At 41.5% G+C, this 20166-nt stretch overlaps 1 protein-coding gene and 1 long non-coding RNA gene across 2 annotated transcripts in view; one reads left to right on the top strand and one right to left on the bottom strand.

Moving 5' to 3' along the window:
- Window positions 1-20166, bottom strand: part of LOC126997606 (serine-rich adhesin for platelets-like) — a 62793-nt gene that overhangs the window by 36723 nt on the left and 5904 nt on the right. Inside the window, exon 2 of the mRNA XM_050858790.1 lies at window positions 7463-7600. Within this exon, the coding sequence (XP_050714747.1) occupies window positions 7463-7600 (138 nt within the window). The remainder of the gene's footprint in view (window positions 1-7462; window positions 7601-20166) is intronic.
- The window catches only part of LOC126997608 (uncharacterized), a 106135-nt gene that overhangs the window by 29090 nt on the left and 56879 nt on the right, over window positions 1-20166 (top strand). Inside the window, exon 2 of the long non-coding RNA XR_007752216.1 lies at window positions 11114-12106. This is a non-coding gene — a long non-coding RNA (uncharacterized LOC126997608). The remainder of the gene's footprint in view (window positions 1-11113; window positions 12107-20166) is intronic.

The raw sequence follows: 20166 nt of genomic DNA on the forward strand, positions 1-20166 counted from the left end.
CAACAACAAGAAAATTATAAAAGAGAAAATTGAAACTTAAAATTCTGACTTATTTCGTCGCTGAGATAAATAAATAAGCAAAAAATAAAAGAAAGAAAATATAGATGTGTGACAGCCGCAGTTTCCTATCATTATATACAGAGTCTCAAATGGAAAAAAAATAAAAATAATGAAAGAGAGAATTGAAACTTTTAAATTCCCTGACTATTATTTCGTCGCTGAGAAAAGGAGAGAAAGAAAACATATAAAACTGTGACAGCTGTTTCCTATTTGCTAAAGGTTGTGTGTGAAACGAAAAAACAAACCAACCCACCTATGAAACTCAGGCAACGTCTTATTTCATCTTTTTTTCTTTGTGTCCAGGAAATATATACTAAATGTTTTGTGTTGAGAAATATTGAATCCCCGGACCTGTTCTCCTCCTAAAGGTTGTGGGATAAAGAAAACTTCCGGATACGATCAATTCCTTTACAGTTTCGTGCCTTCCTGATCCCCTTTGACAGGTATAAAGCGTTTTCCTGATTCCCGTGGGCAGGTGTAAATTGTTTTCTTGATTCCCGTGTTTTCCTGAGTCCTGATTCCCGTGTGCAGGTATAAAGTGTTTTCCTGATTCCCGTGGGCAGGTGTAAATTGTTTTCTTGATTCCCGTGTTTTCCTGAGTCCTGATTCCCGTGTGCAGGTATAAAGTGTTTTCCTGATTCCCGTGGGCAGGTGTAAATTGTTTTCTTGATTCCCGTGTTTTCCTGAGTCCTGATTCCCGTGTGCAGGTGTGAAGTGTTTTCTTGATTCCCGTGTTTTCCTGATTCCCGTGTGCAGGTGTAAAGTGTTTTCCTGATTCCCGTGTGCAGGTGTAAATTGTTTTCTTGATTCCCGTGCTCAGGTATAAAGTGTTTTCATGATTACCGTGTGCAGGTGTAAAGTGTTTTCCTGATTCCCGTTTCCTGATTCCCGTGTGCAGGTGTAAAGTGTTTTCCTGATTCCCGTGTGCAGGTGTAAATTGTTTTCTTGATTCCCGTGTGCAGGTGTAAAGTGTTTTCCTGATTCCCGTGTGCAGGTGTAAATTGTTTTCTTGATTCCCGTGTTTTCCTGAGTCCTGATTCCCTTTGACAGGTGTAAATTGTATTCTTGATTCCCATGTTTTCCTGAGTCCTGATTCCCTTTGACAGGTGTAAATTGTTTTCCTGATTCCCGTGTTTTCCTGAGTCCTGATTCCCGTGTGCAGGTGTAAAGTGTTTTCCTGATTCCCGTGTTTTCCTGAGTCCTGATTCCCGTGTGCAGGTGTGAAGTGTTTTCTTGATTCCCGTGTTTTCCTGAGTCCTGATTCCCGTGTGCAGGTGTAAAGTGTTTTCCTGATTCCCGTGTGCAGGTGTAAAGTGTTTTCCTGATTCCCGTGTGCAGGTGTAAAGTGTTTTCCTGATTCCCGTGTGCAAGTGTAAAGTGTTTTCCTGATTCCCGTGTGCAGGTATAAAGTGTGTTCCTGATTCCCGTGTGCAGGTATAAAGTGTGTTCCTGATTCCCGTGGGCAGGTGTAGAGTCTGTTTCTGATTCCCGTGTTATCTTGTTTCCCGTGTGTTCCTGATTTCCGTGTTTTCCTGATTTCCTTTGACAGGTATAAAGTCTTGCGTAGAGGGTGAGGGTGACGGCACGAGGCTTGGTGTGGTTGGGCTGCAGGAGGGTGTAGGAGTAGGAGGGGTAGACGAGTCGCCCAAGTACACGTATTTGACAAGGCTTTCGTTGGAGGGTTTGGCATTTTCAGGGATAGCTTAATGACAGTCAGGCAGGTAGGCAGGCAGGGAGGGAGGCAGGAGATCATACACTACTACTACTACTACTACTACTACTACTACTACTACTACTATTGCTATTGGCTGTTGCTGGTACTAACCGTTAATTCTTCGCGCTTAGGAAAACTCTTAATCTTGTTAGGATGAGACGAATTGGTCCACAGATTGCTCATAACTGTGTTCCCCACCGCCGCCACCGCAACCCCGCCCGTCACCACCATCACCACCACCACCACCACAAATAACCACCACCATCATCACTATCACCACCATTATCATTGACTTCATACCATCTTTACGTCGATTAGCGGGATATAAACGCTCACACGATTACACACACACACACACACACACACACACGCACAGGCACATTCTCGCTAACTCGTGTATTGACATTTAGGTTGTTTTTTGGACAGAGTAGCGACTTCTTCCATGAATTTTGGGACGTTTTCTTTGGTGTTCATGGGAGACACACTTAATTACTTACTTACTTACTTACTTACAATACTTATACCTACTTTTGTGATCCGGTGTATTACATTCCATACTTAACTTTCTGGCATTACAGTATTCTAGACAAGAGATGATTTTTTTCTTTATTAAATTGACCTAATGTTTTTTTTCTTTTTTTTTAAAGTTTTCTTGTGGACTTTGCGTAGTTTTCTGAGCAAGAGGTGACCAACTTCATAACCTTACCTTGTTTTTCTTGTTTGTTTGTATATCTCGTCTAATTTTTTGAGGTCATGAGTTTTTATTTTCATAAGAACATAAGAACGTAAGGAGTCTGCAAGAGACCGGTTGGCCTATACAAGGCAGCTCCTGTACACTCAACCCCACCTTACCTCACCATCCATGGCTTTATCTAACCTCTTCTTGAATGTATCTACGGTATTGGCACCCACAACATGGCCCCCAAGCCTGTTCCATTCGTCCACCACTCTATTGGTGAACCAATTCTTGCCTATGTCTTTGTTAAATCTGAATTTGTCTAACTTAAAACCATTGCTACGCGTCCTACCCGGCTCTTTTACTATCAAAATTTTATTGGCATCCCCTTTATTAAATCCCTTCATCCATTTATAGACTTCGATCAAGTCTCCTCGCAACCTTCGCCTTTCTAGCGAGTGTAGATTTAACTACTTCAGCCTGTCTTCATAAGGCAAGTTTCTCACCCCCTGAATCATCTTTGTCATCCTCCTCTGTACAGATTCTAACATCTTGATATCCATTCTATAGTAGGGGGACCAGAACTGAACTGCATAATCGAGATGAGGTCTAACTAGTGCTAAGTAAAGTTTGAGGATGACCAACGCTCCTATTGCTTACGCTTTTTTTTTTTTATCTTTAGTTTTCTGGACATCAAGTTGTTTCGTATTTCTTCTTCTTCTTCTGTGTGTGTGTGTGTGTGTGTGTGTGTGTTTCATGCACGTGTACCTTCCGTCGTGTTCCGGGTGACTTCTTTCTTTAATTTTACTTGCTTTGTTTAGCTTCAAAATTATACGCTTTTGTCAGGATATGAGAGAGAGGGACTTTTTTGATGATTGTCTCGTGGAGTCTTTGTTTGAATTTCTGACGTAATGTAATTTTGTATATAAGACCTCACTTTCTTCGCAGTGTTTCCGTGTTGCCTGGAGCATTCACGGAGGCGTTGTGTAGTTCCAGATTGTGACGTGCAGACAGTAAAATCTAATTGCGTAGTGTATGATACGATTTTGTGCCAGGAAACGTTTTTATTTTTATTTCTCAAGCGCGTTACACAATTGGCAGTTTCCTTCCCACCCTTGAATTAAACTTTTTAGGTCTTCTTCGCGTGAGTAAGCGGAGATAATGCACTTGCAACATACACAGGTACTAATATTAACTCGCATGACAAGCTTTATTAATTTCAGGAAGTTCACATGAAGATTTTTGAGTTGTGTAATGAACAGCTTCTCACCTTTGAAATGATTTTTTTGGCCCTTTTGCGCGTGTGTAAGAGAGATGATGAGGAGATAATGCAATTGCCACATTCAGATACAAATATTAAAGTGCATGACAAGCTTCATTGATTTCAGGAAAGTTCACATGAAGATTTTTGAGTTGTATAATGACATATTCCCACTCTTGAATTAAACTTTTTAGCTCTTTTGTGCGTGTATAAGAGAGATGATGATGAGATAATGCACTTGCCACATCCTGATACAAATATTAAAGTTCACGACAAGCTTCATTAATTTCAGGAAAGTTCAGATGAAGATTTTTGTGTTGTACAGTATAATGACAACTTTCCGCCCTTGCATTTTACTTTTTAGCTCTTTTGTGCGTGTGTAAGAGAGATGATGAGGAGATAATACACTTGCCACATCCAGATACAAATATTAAAGTGCACGACAAGCTTCATTGATTTCAGGAAAGTTCAGATGAAGATTTTTGAGTTGTATAATGACTTCTTCGCGTGAGTAAGCGGAGATGATGCACTTGCTACATCCAGATACAAATATTAACATCCGCGACAAGCTTCATTAATTTCAGGAAAGTTCAGATGAAGATTTTTGAGTTGTATAATGACATATTCCCGCCCTTGAATTTAACTTTAGCTCTTCTTCGCGTGAGTAAGCGGAGTTGATGCACTTGCGACATCCAGATACAAATATTAACTCGCATGACAAGCTTTATTAATTTCAGGAAAGTTCAGGTGAAAATTTTTGAGTTGTATAATGACAGTTTCCCACTCTTGAATTAAACTTTTCCGCCTTTTTGCGAATGTGTAAGATGAAATACCACATCCGGATACAAATATTAAATCGCATGACAAGCTTTATTAATTTCAGGAAAGTTCAGGTGAAAATTTTTGAGTTGTATAATGACAGTTTCCCACTCTTGAATTAAACTTTTCCGCCTTTTTGCGAATGTGTAAGATGAAATACCACATCCGGATACAAATATTGAGTTGTCTGACAGGCTTCATTAATTACAGGAAAGTTCACATGAAAATTCCCCTCGGCTTGCGTAATGACAGCTTATAACCACACCATCCCACACATGACATTTCAAACTTTTTTTTTTGTTTTTTTGCCGCTCCGCTACTTTGCTATCGAGGGGAAAAATACTGAATAGCAACACAACTCAAGGGAAAATGTCAGGTATGTGAAGAGAAAAAAAACATTAATATAAAGGATCTTGCACTGAATAGCAACAAACGTGAAGAAAATGTCAAAGGCTGAACACAACGACTCCCAAACCTGATTTCATAGTATCCCGCAACACAAGGGAACTGGAGTATAATAAGGGGCGTATTACTAAACCTTTCGTCACCTAAGTTCATCTATTTGGCAAGGCTTTCCTAGGATTTTGGGGCATTTCCAGGAGTAGTTTTATGGCCCTGGTGGTAGTGTGACCCTTCTTCTGTACCCTGAACCTAAAGAAACACTCATTGGAACCCGATTGACTCCCTCTTTGACCTAATCTAACCTAACCTAACCTAACCTAACCTAACCTAACTGATTCCCTTTAACCTAACCTAACCTAACCTAACCTAACCTAACCTAACCTAACCTGATTGATTCCCTTTAACCTAACCTAACCTAACCTAACCTAACCTAACCTGATTGATTCCCTTTAACCTAACCTAACCTAACCTAACCTAACCTAATTGATTCCCTTTAACCTAACCTAACCTAACCTAACCTAATTGATTCCCTTTAACCTAACCTAACCTAACCTAACCTAACCTAACCTAATTGATTCCCTTTAACCTAACCTAACCTAACCTAACCTTACCTGATATATTCCCTTTAACCTAACCTAACCGATTGATCCTCTCTTTGACGTTTAGAAATAGTTGAAAGTGTCTTATAATACCGACTTAGGAGTTTGCCCTTCAGACGCTTTTTACTGCGTGTTTGGGAGCGGCCGAGGACGTGTATGTGTGTGTGTTGTTATTACGTTGATAGGCGTCCACGGGTAATGCATATGTTTGGTCTCTTAAAGTATTGGTCTTTGTAATGTAAGAGAATAAGGGTAATGAAAAAGGGGAGAGGAATATATATGCGTCCCTGGATAATGCAGTGTTTGCCTCTTCAACAATTAGTCTTTGTGATGTAAAAGAAAGAAGGGAGTGAGACAAGGGGAGAGGGGTATATATGCGTACCTTGAATCTACTGGTCTTTGTAATGTAGAAAAAAAGGAAGGGGATGGAAGAGGGGAGAGAAGGAAGTAGAAAATGAAGAAAACAAAGATGGATAAAAACTTCTTTGGCATACTATCGATTATATAATTACTCCACCATTGAATACGGGGAATATGAGTGTCGTTAACGAGGTAAAACTAGAAAAAAATACAGCGTGCAGTGGCTAATCCGTAAGGGAGACGGGGAACATTATAACCTTGGAGTCCTGCGAGTTCTCAAAGGCAGGTGACCAAAAATAACAGATGACAGCACCTGAAAAGAATGTCACTGCTTCAGAAGGGGTGGAGACAAACGAGGACATGTGAAAGAGCAATAACTAGTGTTCAAGATGGGTTGTAACTTATAAGAGAGAGCTGACGGGTGTTATTATGGTTCTTGTGCTGTGAATAGAAGGACAGATGACAACGCTGCGGTGCCCTGTTCCTGAGTAAGTGTCGTGTTAGTGAGATGAATGAAACCCCGTTCACACTGTGCTGACTCTGAGCCACGACAACCCAGGGACTCACGAGGTCTTGGGTGTGAAGTGTTGACATGAAAGGGTCGCAGATAGTTTCTCCGACCATATGCGACCCATCCACACCAACATTTCACACCCATGACCTCGTATACTCCGAGTCGCCGGGTTGTCGTGGTCCAGAGTCGGCACAGTGTGAACGGGGCTTGAGAGTGGTGTTATTTAGATGAGTAAGGGTGGTTTGGAAATGAGGTGAGGCTGAAGGGAGGGGAGACATGTATGAACTTTGAAGGTCAGGCTGTTTGTTTTGTTTCTCCTCTCCATTCAGAAGCTCGGGTAAAGGTCAAAAGGTTAGCGTCGGGTTGCCAATTAGGATTTTTTTTTCTTTATTTCTTGTTTTTGAGGGTGTTGTGTGGAGAGAGAGAGAGAGAGAGAGAGAGAGAGAGAGAGAGAGAGAGAGAGAGAGAGAGAGAGAGAGAGAGAGAGAGATGGTATACGGTATGAAGTTTTATGAAGTTGTCTCCTCTTCTTCCTCCTCTTCTCTCCTCTCCTGTGATCTTTTTCTCCTCACATTTTCTCTTCCTATCTTCTAATACACTCCCTTCACCCACCACTCCCATTATTATTTTCCTTCCTTTCCTCCTCTTCTCCTTTCTCCTTTTCCCTTTTCCCTTCCTTCCACTTTCCTTTCACCCTCTTCATCCATTCCACTTCAATCTATTCCTCCCTTCACCTACTTATCCATATATATTTCCCTTCCTCTTCCACCTCTCCTCTTCTTCTCCCTTCCCCCTTTTCCTTCCACTCCCCCTTCACCCTCTCCCTCCTCCAATCCATTTCAATCCCTCACTACCCTAACCATTCACTCCTTACTCCTTACTCTATCTACTATCTATTTACTCTAATCTACTTACTCTCTACTCCCTACTTTCTACTCCCTTCTTCCACTCCCTTGTATACTCTCCCCATACACCCTCTTCCTCTTCCACTCCATCTCCGTCCTCAGTACGCTGTCCATTCACTCCCTCCACTCCCGCCCTCCCCTTGTGTACTTACCATGGAGGGTGGAGACGCAGGTGGCAACGTCGTCCCTGAAGGTGGGGGCGGAGGCGGGGCATTGGCACTGGCACCCCTCACCTGGCCCTATAGCGTCCCCCTTGCCTTCCTCGCAGCCACACCTTCGGCCGCGTCCAGCTGTAGGGGCGAACGAGAGAGGGAGAGAGAGGGATGTGGAGTTAGTCACCTGGTTTTATACTCACATAGATTGATGAGTTGATAATTGCGTTAGGTGGGTAGGTAGGTTGAGGTAGGTTGAATGGTTGTTGGATAAATGTATAGGTTGAGAGATGCTTAGGTGGTAGGATGGTAGGTAGGACGGATAGGTAAATGCATGGGTAGATGGTTGGTTATTTATTGAGTTAGTGAGGTTGGTTGAGGTAGGTTGAGAGTTAGTTTGGTAGTTAGATAGGTAGATAAAGAGTAGAGTAAAGGTAGGTAGAGGTAGTATAGGTAGATGGATAGATAGATAGGAAGACAGATAGATACAGTTAAAAATGTGGTTAGGTAGGTAATTGATAGATAGATGAATAGATAGATAGATAGATAGATAGATAGATAGATAAGTAGATAGATAGGTAGATAGATAGATAGGTACACATAACAGTAATAAATATACATTGACCACAGGATCATAAACATATAACTACAATAAAAAAATAAACACACACACACACACACACACACACACACACACACACACACACACACACACACACACACACACACGAACACACGAACACACACAGGCTCACCTTGTAATAGACCTGATAGCATTAATCGAGTATCATGCATTCAGGTAGGCCCCTCCCCCCTCACCCCCCCCCTCCACCTCCCACTCCCCTCTTTTGCCGTATTAATATCCCCCCCCCCCACACACACACACACACACACATTTTTTTTTTTTGGTGAGAGAGAGAGAGAGAGAGAGAGAGAGAGTAATTAAAGGCCACAGATAACACCTGATTTCGCAGCTCCACCTTCTTGCATCACTCAATCAGCGTTTTCACCTGCTTACTCTGCCTACCTGAGACGCTGCCAAGAAGTAGTTGCGACACCCTGCAACGCTAACACTGCCATAATGTTCAATGACGGATGACCTCTCTCTCTCTCTCTCTCTCTCTCTCTCTCTCTCTCTCTCTGACACCTCGATCTGTGATACCGAACAGTCCATAGGCACCGAGTATTAGATGTAAGGGGTGACTCCTCTATTCGTCCTCCTTCTTAGCTCTTATGTGGAGAATAGCACAAGGAGAACGGACCTTATTTTTTACATCACGGAAGGCAGCTCAACGGGAAAGAAAAAGGGAACAAATAGGCCCTTTAATAGCCGCTCATTCGACTAGAAAAATAAAGAGTTAGAGGTCAGAAAAGAGGTCAATTTCGGGTGTGGAAGTGTCTTGATAATCTCCTCCTGTAAGAGCTCACGTCGGACAATGCATCGGAGGGTTGAATAAGTTTGATAACCCGCTCATGTTTTTGTGTTCCCGTAGTTACCCTTGGCTTAAAACCTTCAAACAGCACGTAAGCTTAAAATCAACAATGTATCTGTTTACCGGAATTCAGTCAGCTGGATAAACAATTTTTTTTTCTACTGCGAGGTTAATTTTTGTTCTTTAATAATTTGGAAGTAGCTCGTCAGACGCTTCTCGGAATTTGGAACAGTTATTCTTCGTAATATGAGTGATTAGGAAAGAAAGCATAAGAAAAAAGAAAGAAAAAGATAGAGGAAGGAAGGAAAGAGGGAAAAAGAAAGAAAGAAAAGAAGCATAAAGAAAGATAAAAAAAGGTAGATAAATAAAGGAAGGAAGCAAAGGAGGAAGAATGCAAAGAAAGAAAGAATAAGGAAGAAGAAAAAGATAGAGAAATAGAGGAATAGAGCAGAAAAGAAAGATGGAAAAGAAAGAAAGAATAAGGAAGAAGAAAAGATAGAGGAATGGAGGAATGAAGCAAAAAAGGAAGAAGAAAAAGAAAAAGAAAATACGAAAAACGAAAGAAAAGGCAGAAAAATGTAGGAAGGAAACGAAGAAAGAAGGAGAAAGAAAGACAGAAATAAAAAAAAGGAATAAGTGAATGAATGAAAACAAACAAAGAACCAAGGACGCATTAGAACCCAAATTATCAAGAAGGCTCCTCACTCAATATCTGCATCTCTGGAATCGAATATTTATATCCATTCAGCTCGTCCCGCCAAGGCCACGCGCAAGGCCTTGACGTATAAGACAGCTGTTCACCCTCAGCGACTATCTCGGAACAAGGAAACTGTAATTATGGGTTTAGGATTTAGGGCCGCAACTTATATTTTACTTTACTGTACATTGTGTTTGTGTGGACCTCGATTATACTTACCTATTAATAATGGCCGATATTATAAGATACTGTCGGTTCTTACATCAACTATATCTAAAGGTCAAAGAGGGGATCAATCGTGTTCTAATCAGTGTTTTTTTTAGGTTCACGGCACAGAAGAAGCGTCAAACTACCACCAGGGTCATAAAACTACCCTTATACGAAAGCCTTGTGAAATATGTGTACTTGGGAGGCGAAATGTTTTGAAATACGACCCAGTGAATGAATGAGTGAGTTGTGACTATTATTTAGGTCTACAACTTATATTTGATTCTATTTATATGTGTTTGTATTTGATTCGATTGTTTAATGTTAATAGTGAATGGATGAGTGAGTTAGTGACTTTATTATTTAGGTCTACAATTTCTTTCCTTATTCTTCCTTTCTTTTTCCTTCTTTGCTTCCTTCCTCTACCTTTTTCTTTCTTTTATCTTATTCTTTCTTTCTTAGTCACTCATATCAATTGGTATGAGTGTGGCATTTCAAGGCTACTTTTTTTTAACAGTAAGGGAAGCAGCTCAAGGGCAAAATAAAAAATGAGGAAAAAAAAAGCCCGCTAATAACTGCTCCCACAAAAGCAAATATAGACAAGTGGCCGAAAGGGAGATCAAGTTCGTGCGTTGAGTTGACTTGATACTCACATTGATAATTACTGTTCCTTCTTTTTTCCCTTATCGGCACAATCTGAATCAAATCACCACATCTATACATTTTCTTGGAGATTCGTTTGTGGTGATTTATAGACGTGTTTGTTTATTTTGCTTATCATTATTAACAAAAACAGAAGCATTGGTGACCTTGCAATATTGTACAGTACCTAGTTTAGGATTTGAATAATTTATACAAAGGCAACTATTATTCCTTTTTTTTTGAGGGGGAGATAATTTTTGATGTTAGGAGTTTAGTTTTTTTTTTTAGTTTGTTAGTCGTCCAGGTAACATTCGATACAACTTCCTAATGCTAGACAATGAAAAGATGGGGAAAGTAAGAAAGAAAGGAAGAAAAGAAAGCGAGAAAAAAAAGGAAGAAAGAGCAGAGGAAGGAAGGAAGGAAGGAAGGGAGAGAAGGAAGGAAGGGAGAGAGGGATGAAGGAAGGAAGGAAGGAAGGAAGGAAGGAAAGGAAAGAACCAGGGTCACATTAGAATTCAATTTATCGACCTTGGTCATAATGTGTGTTATTGTGCTATATATTATTCGAAGTTTATGGTGACACACACACACACACACACACACACACACACACACACACATCACAATGCAGCTGAAATTCACTTAAATCTTATCTTCTTTTTTTCTTTGCAGGGGAACGCAGAGGATTACCAGGTCACGGATTAAGGCGCCGCTGCCTCGCCATTACGTGTGGTGGATAAAAAAAAGGTGAGAAAAATATAATAAAGCGAAGAGTGAGTTGGGAAGACTATATAGACGCGTGGTTATCTTTATATATTACCTGTTTACTGTTCCCAAGATGCGGATATGGAATGAAAAATGTGCTTGAAAAGAATGAAAGTAAAATGGAAGAAAACAGTGAAATGAAAAACGAGTGGTCTTATTTCTCCTTTTTCTCTTTTCACGCTGAGGAGGAAAAGTGCTTGAAGAAAAATACATTAGTGAAAGTGAATGAAGCCAGAAAAAGAGGAAAGGAAAAGAAAGTGCTTGAAAAAATACTAATGAAAGTGAAAGAAGCTGAAAAAAGGGAAATGAAAAGGAAGTGCTTGAAAATTTTTTAGTGAAAGTGAAAGAAGCGAAGGAAAGTGAAGTGAAGAAAAGTGCTTGTAAAAAAATAAAAGATGCATAATGAAAGTGAAAACAACAACAACAACTGAAGAATAAACAAAGGGAAAAAAAGTGCCCCTAAAAGTGAACCCAAAAAGTAAATAAAAAAATGTGAAAAAAATATTGAAAGAAAAAGGAAAAAAGTGCACGAAAAAAATACTGAAAGAAAAATGCTTGAAAAAAATATTGAAAGAAAAAAGAAAAAAAAAGTGCTTGAAAAAAAGAAAGAAAAGAAAAAAGTGCTCGAGTTCCTCCTCTTCCTTCATACCGAGCTAAGTGGTCACACGGCGGGGGTCACAAGAGGGTCTGCCGGTAGTACGTCATCCAGGTTCATCCCGACCCCTGTGCTGCCCTCAAGGTGTGTGGGGGACGGGGCAGGGGTAGGGGGGGTGTTACCTGGATGCTCGGAACCCCCACTGTACCCCCGTTGAGATGCCCCGTGCGCTGTGTCCACTCTGCTCGCCCCGTCATCGCCCCGTTTCCGCCCCATCTTTGCCCCATCTCAACGCTGTGCCCTTGGTGAGTGTTATTTTCCATTTTTTTTGCGGTTTTTGGGAATAGACATTTCTCCACCCGATAGTTACCCCTCTCTCCACCCGAAACTGACCCCCCTCTCTCCACCTGAAATTGACACCCCTCTCTCCACTCAAAACTGACCCCTCTCTCCACTCAAAACTGACCCCTCTCTCCACCCGATACTTACCCCTCTCTCCACTCAAAACTGACCCCTCTCTCCACTCAAAACTGACCCCTCTCTCCACCCGATACTTACCCCTCTCTCCACCCGAAACTGACACCCCTCTCTCCACCTGAAATTGACACCCCTCTTTCCACTCAAAACTGACCCCTCTCTCCACCCGAAATTGACACCCCTCTCTCCACCCGAAATTGACACCCCTCTCCACCTGAAATTGACCCCTCTCCACTCAAAACTGACCCCTCTCTCCATCCGAAATTGACCCCTCTCTCCACCCGAAATTGACACCCCTCCCTCCACTCAAAAATGACCCCTCTCTCCACCCGAAATTTACCACTCTTCACCTGAAATTGACCTCTTCTGTCCTCTCGTATGTTTAGAAGCTTAACTATGCTCTTGTTTTTCTTGTTGGTGTAAATGCCTGGAGTAAGCTACGAAAGACTTAATTCGGGTATGATTTTGGGTCGTTGGGGAAAAAAATTTATAGCGAGTTCTTGTTTGCGACTCTCTCTCTCTCTCTCTCTCTCTGAAAAGACGTGTTTATAAGCTTAACTATAATCCTGTTTTTCTTGCTGATGTTAATGGGTGGAGTAAGCTATGCAAGACTTAATTCCGGCATGATTTCGGTCGTCGGGGAAGGACAAATTTACACTGATTTCTTGTTTGCTATTGTGACGTGAGAAAGCACGGAGGTCACGAGACAACGCGGAGGTGACCCCATCGCGTGTGTTACGGCGGAATCGTTACGAGAAATGCGCGTCAGCTACATAAAACAGGCACACGCGACGCAGAGAAAGGTACATGCATTCGATATATAAAACACCTGGAAATGACAGTCTAAAAAAAATACACCCGAGGCAATATGCAAGTTCACTGATGGGTAGTTTTGGGTCACATTTCGGGCAGGTAGAGGTATGCATGATAGCTGATCTGCATATCCGAATACTGTTACGAAAATGCTGTTCTTATCTGAGTGTGTGTGTGTGTGTGTGTGTGTGTGTGTGTGTGTGTGTGTGTGTGTGTGTGTAATTCACCTCTTGGTCTGCTGCGGGTCCCTCTCGAGACAGCCAGCCATTCCCCTACGGTGTGTGTGTGTGTGTGTGTGTTTCAGATTTTCCTCTCGCTGAAGGCAGATAGATGACTTGACCAACGCCCACCTCGTCAGGAAATCCTCTCTCTCATTTCTCCCACACTTAAAAACCACGTCGTTCTTTAAACCTTCGCACCCTGATCTCCCTCTAGGCGTTAAGGGAAGTGTCGGTAAATCTGTTATGCCGAAGGTGGAAGAAACAGAACTGTGAAGAACCTGCCTCAAGTTAAACGAAGCTTGACTTGGAATAATTCTCGAAGTACCGTTCATGTCTTGCCTCCAGAGCTGCATCCACCAATAGGAGCCACCATGGTCACTCTTACTCAGCAATATCTTCGGGAAAAAATGAACATGAATCTCCCTCCGTGCCATTCGCCCTCTCCATTTAAGATTACAGTAGGAAACGTTTTTATAGCCCACCGCCTCGAGGGTCCGACAATCAAATCATGGTTTGTATGCCTTTATTCTTTCGACACGCCTCCCTTCCTTTGTGTGGTGGTGGATGGCGCCTCAAGAAGCTAAATTCACTTAATGAAACAGCGGGGATCGTACAAATGGCCGAGAGAGAGGGAGAGGGAGAGGGAGAGGGATAGAGAGAGGTAGTACAACACCACTTCAATTTGTCTGCCTATAGGGGAACAGCGGGGCACGAGGGAGAGGCGAGGAAAAGTTAATAGAATGCTTGTTTGTTTCTCCACATCTGCCGGGGTTGGAGAGGCTGACGACTGCGTGTGCGTGTGTCGCCCATAAGCCTCCATCTCCCGTTAGTGGCGCCACTCCTCTATCCGTGTAAAGCCCCGGCAGCATCAGCACCAATCAGGACCACTAAGCATGGGAGGTTCTTTTCGCTGGCCATGTGTTTAGAGCGGAGATGTGTGAGCCTTTCTGTGCATACTCGAACCTATTTTTAAGGGACACTATTTTTAATCGAATCAGATCCATTTTTTCTCTGGCATTATCTGTTTTTACTTTATTGCAACTGCTTATTCCTTGTTGTTATTTGGATTTATATGTTCTACTTTGAAATCGATATATCTCCATTGCCAAAAGAAACAATGGGTGCTTTTATTAGGTATTAGTAAAAACCTTTCTATTGGCAATTCGTTATTTAGCTCAGTCCCTCATTCTCTCTGAAAAAGGTAAATGCAAGTAAGAATATCCTCCTAATCATTCATTGCTCCTATAAAGAAACTGGAGATGAGTGGCCAAAAGAGAGGTCAGTTAAATACACGTTACCTACATGATAGTCTCTTACAACCAAACACCGCAGCTATAAATAATTTTCGTCGTCGTAGTATTTGAGTTTGGTTTGGCTTCGTACAATCTTGCGGTGTTGGGCTATGGACGTGGCCCGAGTCATCTCCCTGGGCGCCGATCACAATGGATAGTGCAGCGTAATGGGCAGCGGGGGATTGATCGCCGGTATCGTCAAACATTAGTGGACGAGAGGAGGTGGCGGGGCGGGGCAGGGACCAAGCGGCGACCACCAGTGAAGAGACGATAGATAGATGGATGGAGAGATGGAGAGATTGATTGACTGTGATTGACTGATTGGTTAGGTGGTTGACTGATTGATTGATTGGTTGACTGAGCTTAATACCGAATAAATGGCGCCACTATAAAAACTGCCTGCGCCATGACGGGCTAGGCCGACCACTAGGCCCCCTGAAGAAAGCCTACCGGCGCTATAGGCGAACACGAAAAAAAAAAAAAAAAAAAAAAAAAACTAGCTAGCCTAACCTAATACAGAACCTAATCTAACCTAATACAGAACCTAACCTAATCTTACGTAATACAGAACCTGACTTAACCTAACCTAACCTAACCTAACCTTACGTAGTACAGAACCTAACTTAACCTAACCTAACCTAACTTAACCTAACCTAACAACCTAACCTAACCTAACCTAACCTAACCTATACATTTCTGGACGGATTATAACACTAAAAATCTTAAGCCAATGAGCAGGTATAAAAAGGTACTAGAGGGATAGGTATTGAGATCCAGGTGTAAGATTTTGTTGTTTTCCTAAGGGGTCATTGCACGGGGACTTCTGCTGCTGCTGCTGTTGTTGTTGTTGTTGTTGAGTGACGAGTGACGGCTTCGTATAATATCTCATAACCGAAGCCTTGCCATTGCTCTGAAACCTGTCTGTTATCCCTTTTGCGTGTGTGTGTGTGTGTGTGTGTGTGTGTGTGTGTGTGTGTGTGTGTGTGTGTGTGTGTGTGTTTGAGGTTTCTTCTTTGCTGTTTTTTTCCATGTTACATTATCTTGTTTTCAGATTTTTTTTCTTCTTTTTTTTTTACCTTTTTTTTTCATGGTGGCTTCTGTGTGTGGTTGCATCTGTATGTCTTCCTTCTCTTACTTCTTTTTTTCATCTTTTCTTTGTCTCTGTCTGTCTGTGTGTCTGTCTGTCTGTCTGTCTCACTCTCCAGACTCATAATTGTAAAGCGATTCCATAAATTTTTTCATTAATTTTTCTCTCCTCCCAACCTTTTTTTGTCTGTGAGTCTGTCTGTCTGTCTGTCTGTCTGTCTGTCTCACTCTCCATATTCATCCTTGTAAAGCGATTCAGTATATTTCTTCATTAATTTTCCCTCCTCCCAACCTTTTTTTGTCTGTGTGTCTGTCTGTCTGTCTGTCTGTCTGTCTGTCTGTCTGTCTGTCTCACTCTCCATATTCATCCTTGTAAAGCGATTCAGTATATTTCTTCATTAATTTTCCCTCCTCCCAACCTTTTTGTGTCTGTCTGTCTGTCTGTCTGTCTCACTCTCCAGATTCATCCTTGTAAAGCGATTCCATACATTTTTTCATTAAATTTTCTCTCCTCTCAACCTTTTTATTTTTCCACTCGCGTCCAAGAGATAAGATGTTTGTGTCCGCTGGTGAAGCTTTTCCGTTTTCCCTTTTAAAATCACTCCTTGAACTGTTATGCTTCGTTTTATAACCTCGGAATGCAGGGAACCGCGACTGAGGAGGAGGAGGAGGAGGAGGAGGAGGAGGAGGAGGAGGAGGAGGAAAATAAATCACTGATAATAAGGGTTTTAAAAATGGAGTAAACGAAAGACACAGAGGATGGAGCGAAGATGAAAGAGGGATAAAGAGGGAGATAAAGAAATGAAGGAGGAGGTGAATGAAAGGATCAGACGAAGATGAGGCAACCATGAAATAGAAGAATATCGTAAAGGAAAAAGAAATAGAGAATGGGAAACAGAGAAGGCTAAAGAGGAAAAAGACACAGGTTGAAGAGGAATAAAGAACAGGTTAATTAAGAGGTTCAGGTCATGGAGAAAGGTAGACATTAAGACACCGCAAACAAAGGGAGAAAAGGGAGAATCGAAAGCCCTTAACCCCGCCCTAAAAAAAAAAGGAAAAAGTGGATAACAAAAGGGTGATATAGAGGTTAACAAGGATAAAAAAAAAGGAAATAAGGAAGAACAATAAAGAAAGGAAATAGCAACAACAGTGACAAAGGAAGGAAGCAAAGAAAAAATGTGGATAGTAAGAGAGAGAGAGAGAGAGAGAGAGAGAGAGAGAGAGAGAGAGAGAGAGAAACACTATGTAGAAAGTCGATGGGAAAGGCCAAAGGAAGTATTAATTTAAGAAAGAAAGTGAAAAGGAAAAATTTACCGAAACCAACAAAGGGAGAGGAAAGGAAAAGTTAGAATAGAATAGAATAATAGAAGATGGAAAAAAGAAGGTAGTGTGCGGGTTGACCCCATCAGACAATAGTGAAGAAAATGGAGAGTTAAGGGAAGGTAATCACTGTAAAAAAATGATAATGCAGGAAGGAAGAAAGGGAGGGAGAGAAGGAAGGAAGAAGGAAGGAAGGAAGGAAAGACACAAAGATCGAACGAATTGAAGGAACGAAGGAAGGAAGGAAGGAAGGAAAAAAACAGAAAGATCGAACGAATTGAATGATTGAAGGAAAGAAAGAAAGACAGAAGGAAGGAAGGAAAGAAGGAAGAAAAAAAAAAGAAAAGAAGGAAAGAAAGAAGAAAAAGAAAGAAGGAAGGACGAAACGACGGAAGAAGGAAAGAATGAAGAGAATGGAGGCAGGGAAGGAATTAACAGATGATTGAGAAAATGAAAGAAGGAAAGAAGAGAGGAAAGATGGGCCATAACAAAGATGAAAAAAGGAAGAAAAAAACACCCTTATTCCTACCAAACAACAACTAATCAATAAGTATGAATATATGAAGAGAAAAAAATAGGAATACAGAAAACAATAAAAAAAAAACAGACCCTTCTCTCACCTCACCACAACAAAGAAAAACAAAAACAAAAAAATAAACCAACCAAAAATAAGAAAGAAAATCCATCTCATGAAAAAAAAAAAAAGTGAGAGAAATCGTAAAGATCTGAGAGTGAGGGATATAAAGCACGGATCAGCCCGCCGCCCCACCTGGCTTACCTGCGCGGGCGGGGGACCAAATGTGTCTCGCGTGACCAAACCGACATCACCTGCAATTATCTCATCCACACCTGCCCGCTTGGTCCTCTCCTCTCCCTCCTCCTACACTTCCTCTTCCTCTTCCTAGTCTTTCTTCTCCTCCTCCTCCTCCTTCTGCTCTACCTCCTCCTCCTCCTACTTCTTCTTCCTCCTCCTTCTACACCTCCTCCTCCTGGTCTTTCTCCTACTCCTCCTCCTCCTCCTCCTCCTACTTCGTCTTCTTCTTCCTCCTCCTCCTCCTGCACTCTCGTTCGATCTTTCTTCCTCTTCCCTGTAATTTCCTTTCATTCTTTCACTTCACTTCCTTTGTCTTCTCCTTTCTACCTCACTTCTTTGTTTTCTTGTTTTTTTTCTTGTTCTTTTGTTCTTTCATGTTTTTTCTTCTTTTCCTTTTTCTTCCTCTTCTTTTTCTTGTTCTTATTCTCCATTTTCCTTTTTTTTTCTCCTTCCTCCTCTTCTCCCTTCCTTCCTTCCTTCCTTCTTTCCATCCTCCTTTTTCTCACTCCTCTCCCTTCCCTCCCCGTCAACCTCCCCTTCCTCCTCTTCTTCCTTCCTTCCTTCCTTCCTCCTATCCCCCACTTCTCTCCCTTCCCCTCCCCGCCAACCTCCTCTTTCTCCCTTCCTTCCTTCCTTCCTTCCATCCATCCCTCCATCCATCCTCCTTCCCCACACTCCTCTCCCTTCCCCTCCCCGCCAACCTTCCCCACCCTCCCTTCCTTCACCTCCTATTGCGTCGTGTGCGTCTCATCGCCAGAAGTGTTCGATCGCCACCGCCTCGCACGAAGAGAGCACAAAGCCCTTCCTCCTTGGTCCCCTTCGCACGCTAATGGGCGAGGAGAACATTGCAGGGGATAAATTGAACTATACGCGCACCCACCTTCCCACCCTCCCTTCTAATTGATGTTAATGATGATGATGATGGTGGTGGTGGTAGGTGGGGGGGGGGTTTGATGTTGGAGGTGCTATGGTGATGATTATGATGTTGATGATGATGATGATTATGTATATATGTAGAGATGTTTTAGGAGTTGGGTTACTGAGAGAGAGAGAGAGAGAGAGAGAGAGAGAGAGAGAGAGAGAGAGAGAGAGAGAGAGTAATGTAACAATGGTAAACAATAATAGAGAAGAAAAAAAAACAAGACAAATAAGGAAGACAATTAAAGAAGACAACAAAAAAGAAGAAAAAAGACAAAAGAAGACAAAAAAAAAAGAAAAAATAAAGAAAACAAAAACAAAACAAGAAGAAGAAAAAGAAGAAAAAAACGCAGACAAATAAGAAAGACAATTAAATAAGACAAAAAAATAAAAAAAAGACAAGACAAATTAAGAAAAAATATATAAAAAAGGAAAACAAAACAAGAAGAAAAAGAAGAAAAAAACGAAGAAAAAGAATATTTGGCTTCATTAACTTAGGAAACAGATACAGTGACGCCTATAGCTTACATATTCTTTTTTTTCTTTATATATATTTTTTTTAGGAATATGAGTAGTGAATAAGTCATAAGCTATTTACCCACTTCTCTTCCCAACCTATCTACTTTTCTTCTTATCTACTCACTTTTCTCCCCATCTACCTCACTTTTTCTTCCTACTATACTCACTTTTCAACCTATCTTTTTTTTTTTTTTTTTTTTTTTACAGCAAAGGAGACCGTTCAAGGGCAAAAAAAAAAAAAAGACAGCTGAGAAAAAAAGCCCGCTACTCACTCGCTCACTCACTTTTCTCCCTATCTACTCACTTTTTCTTCCTACTTATACTCGCTTTTCAACCTTTTTTTTTTTTTTTTTTTTTTTTTTTTTTTACAGCAAAGGAGACAGTTCAAGGGCAAAAAAATAAAGACAACCTAGAAAAAAAAAAGCCCGCTACTCAGTGCTCCTAATCTATCCAATTTTCGTGTTCATAAATTCTTCTTCCCCTTAAAGTTGGTTTATGTGAAAATCTGAGAAGAGGTTTCGGCGAAGTGCTGTGCCGAGGAGCAATGCGGATCACAAAAATATGTTGATGAAGTTCTTGAGAGGCATGACTCATCCACCGCCACAGAAGTCAAGTGAATATGGAATGCGTTATGCAGTGACTCATGAAAGTTCGTGATGGAAATTCGTGGAAAATAGGCACAGTGGATTTCAAAATATAGTTCCTTGTTTTGTGGCACATGTGATTAGTGTGCGCGGCGGCGGAATTCTTGGTCACTTTTTAGGAGAACCATCAAATTAAGTCCTTGTTCCGTCTCGTAAAGTGTAGTGATTATTTTGAAATCACGCGCGGTGGAGTACGCGGCCTCAAGGTCTTTATAGATCTTGCGCGGCCCCGTGTGTACCCGTGACTCGTACTCGCCAGGA

This window comes from Eriocheir sinensis, chromosome 12 (genome assembly GCF_024679095.1).
Source record: "Eriocheir sinensis breed Jianghai 21 chromosome 12, ASM2467909v1, whole genome shotgun sequence".
NCBI lineage: Eukaryota > Metazoa > Arthropoda > Malacostraca > Decapoda > Varunidae > Eriocheir > Eriocheir sinensis.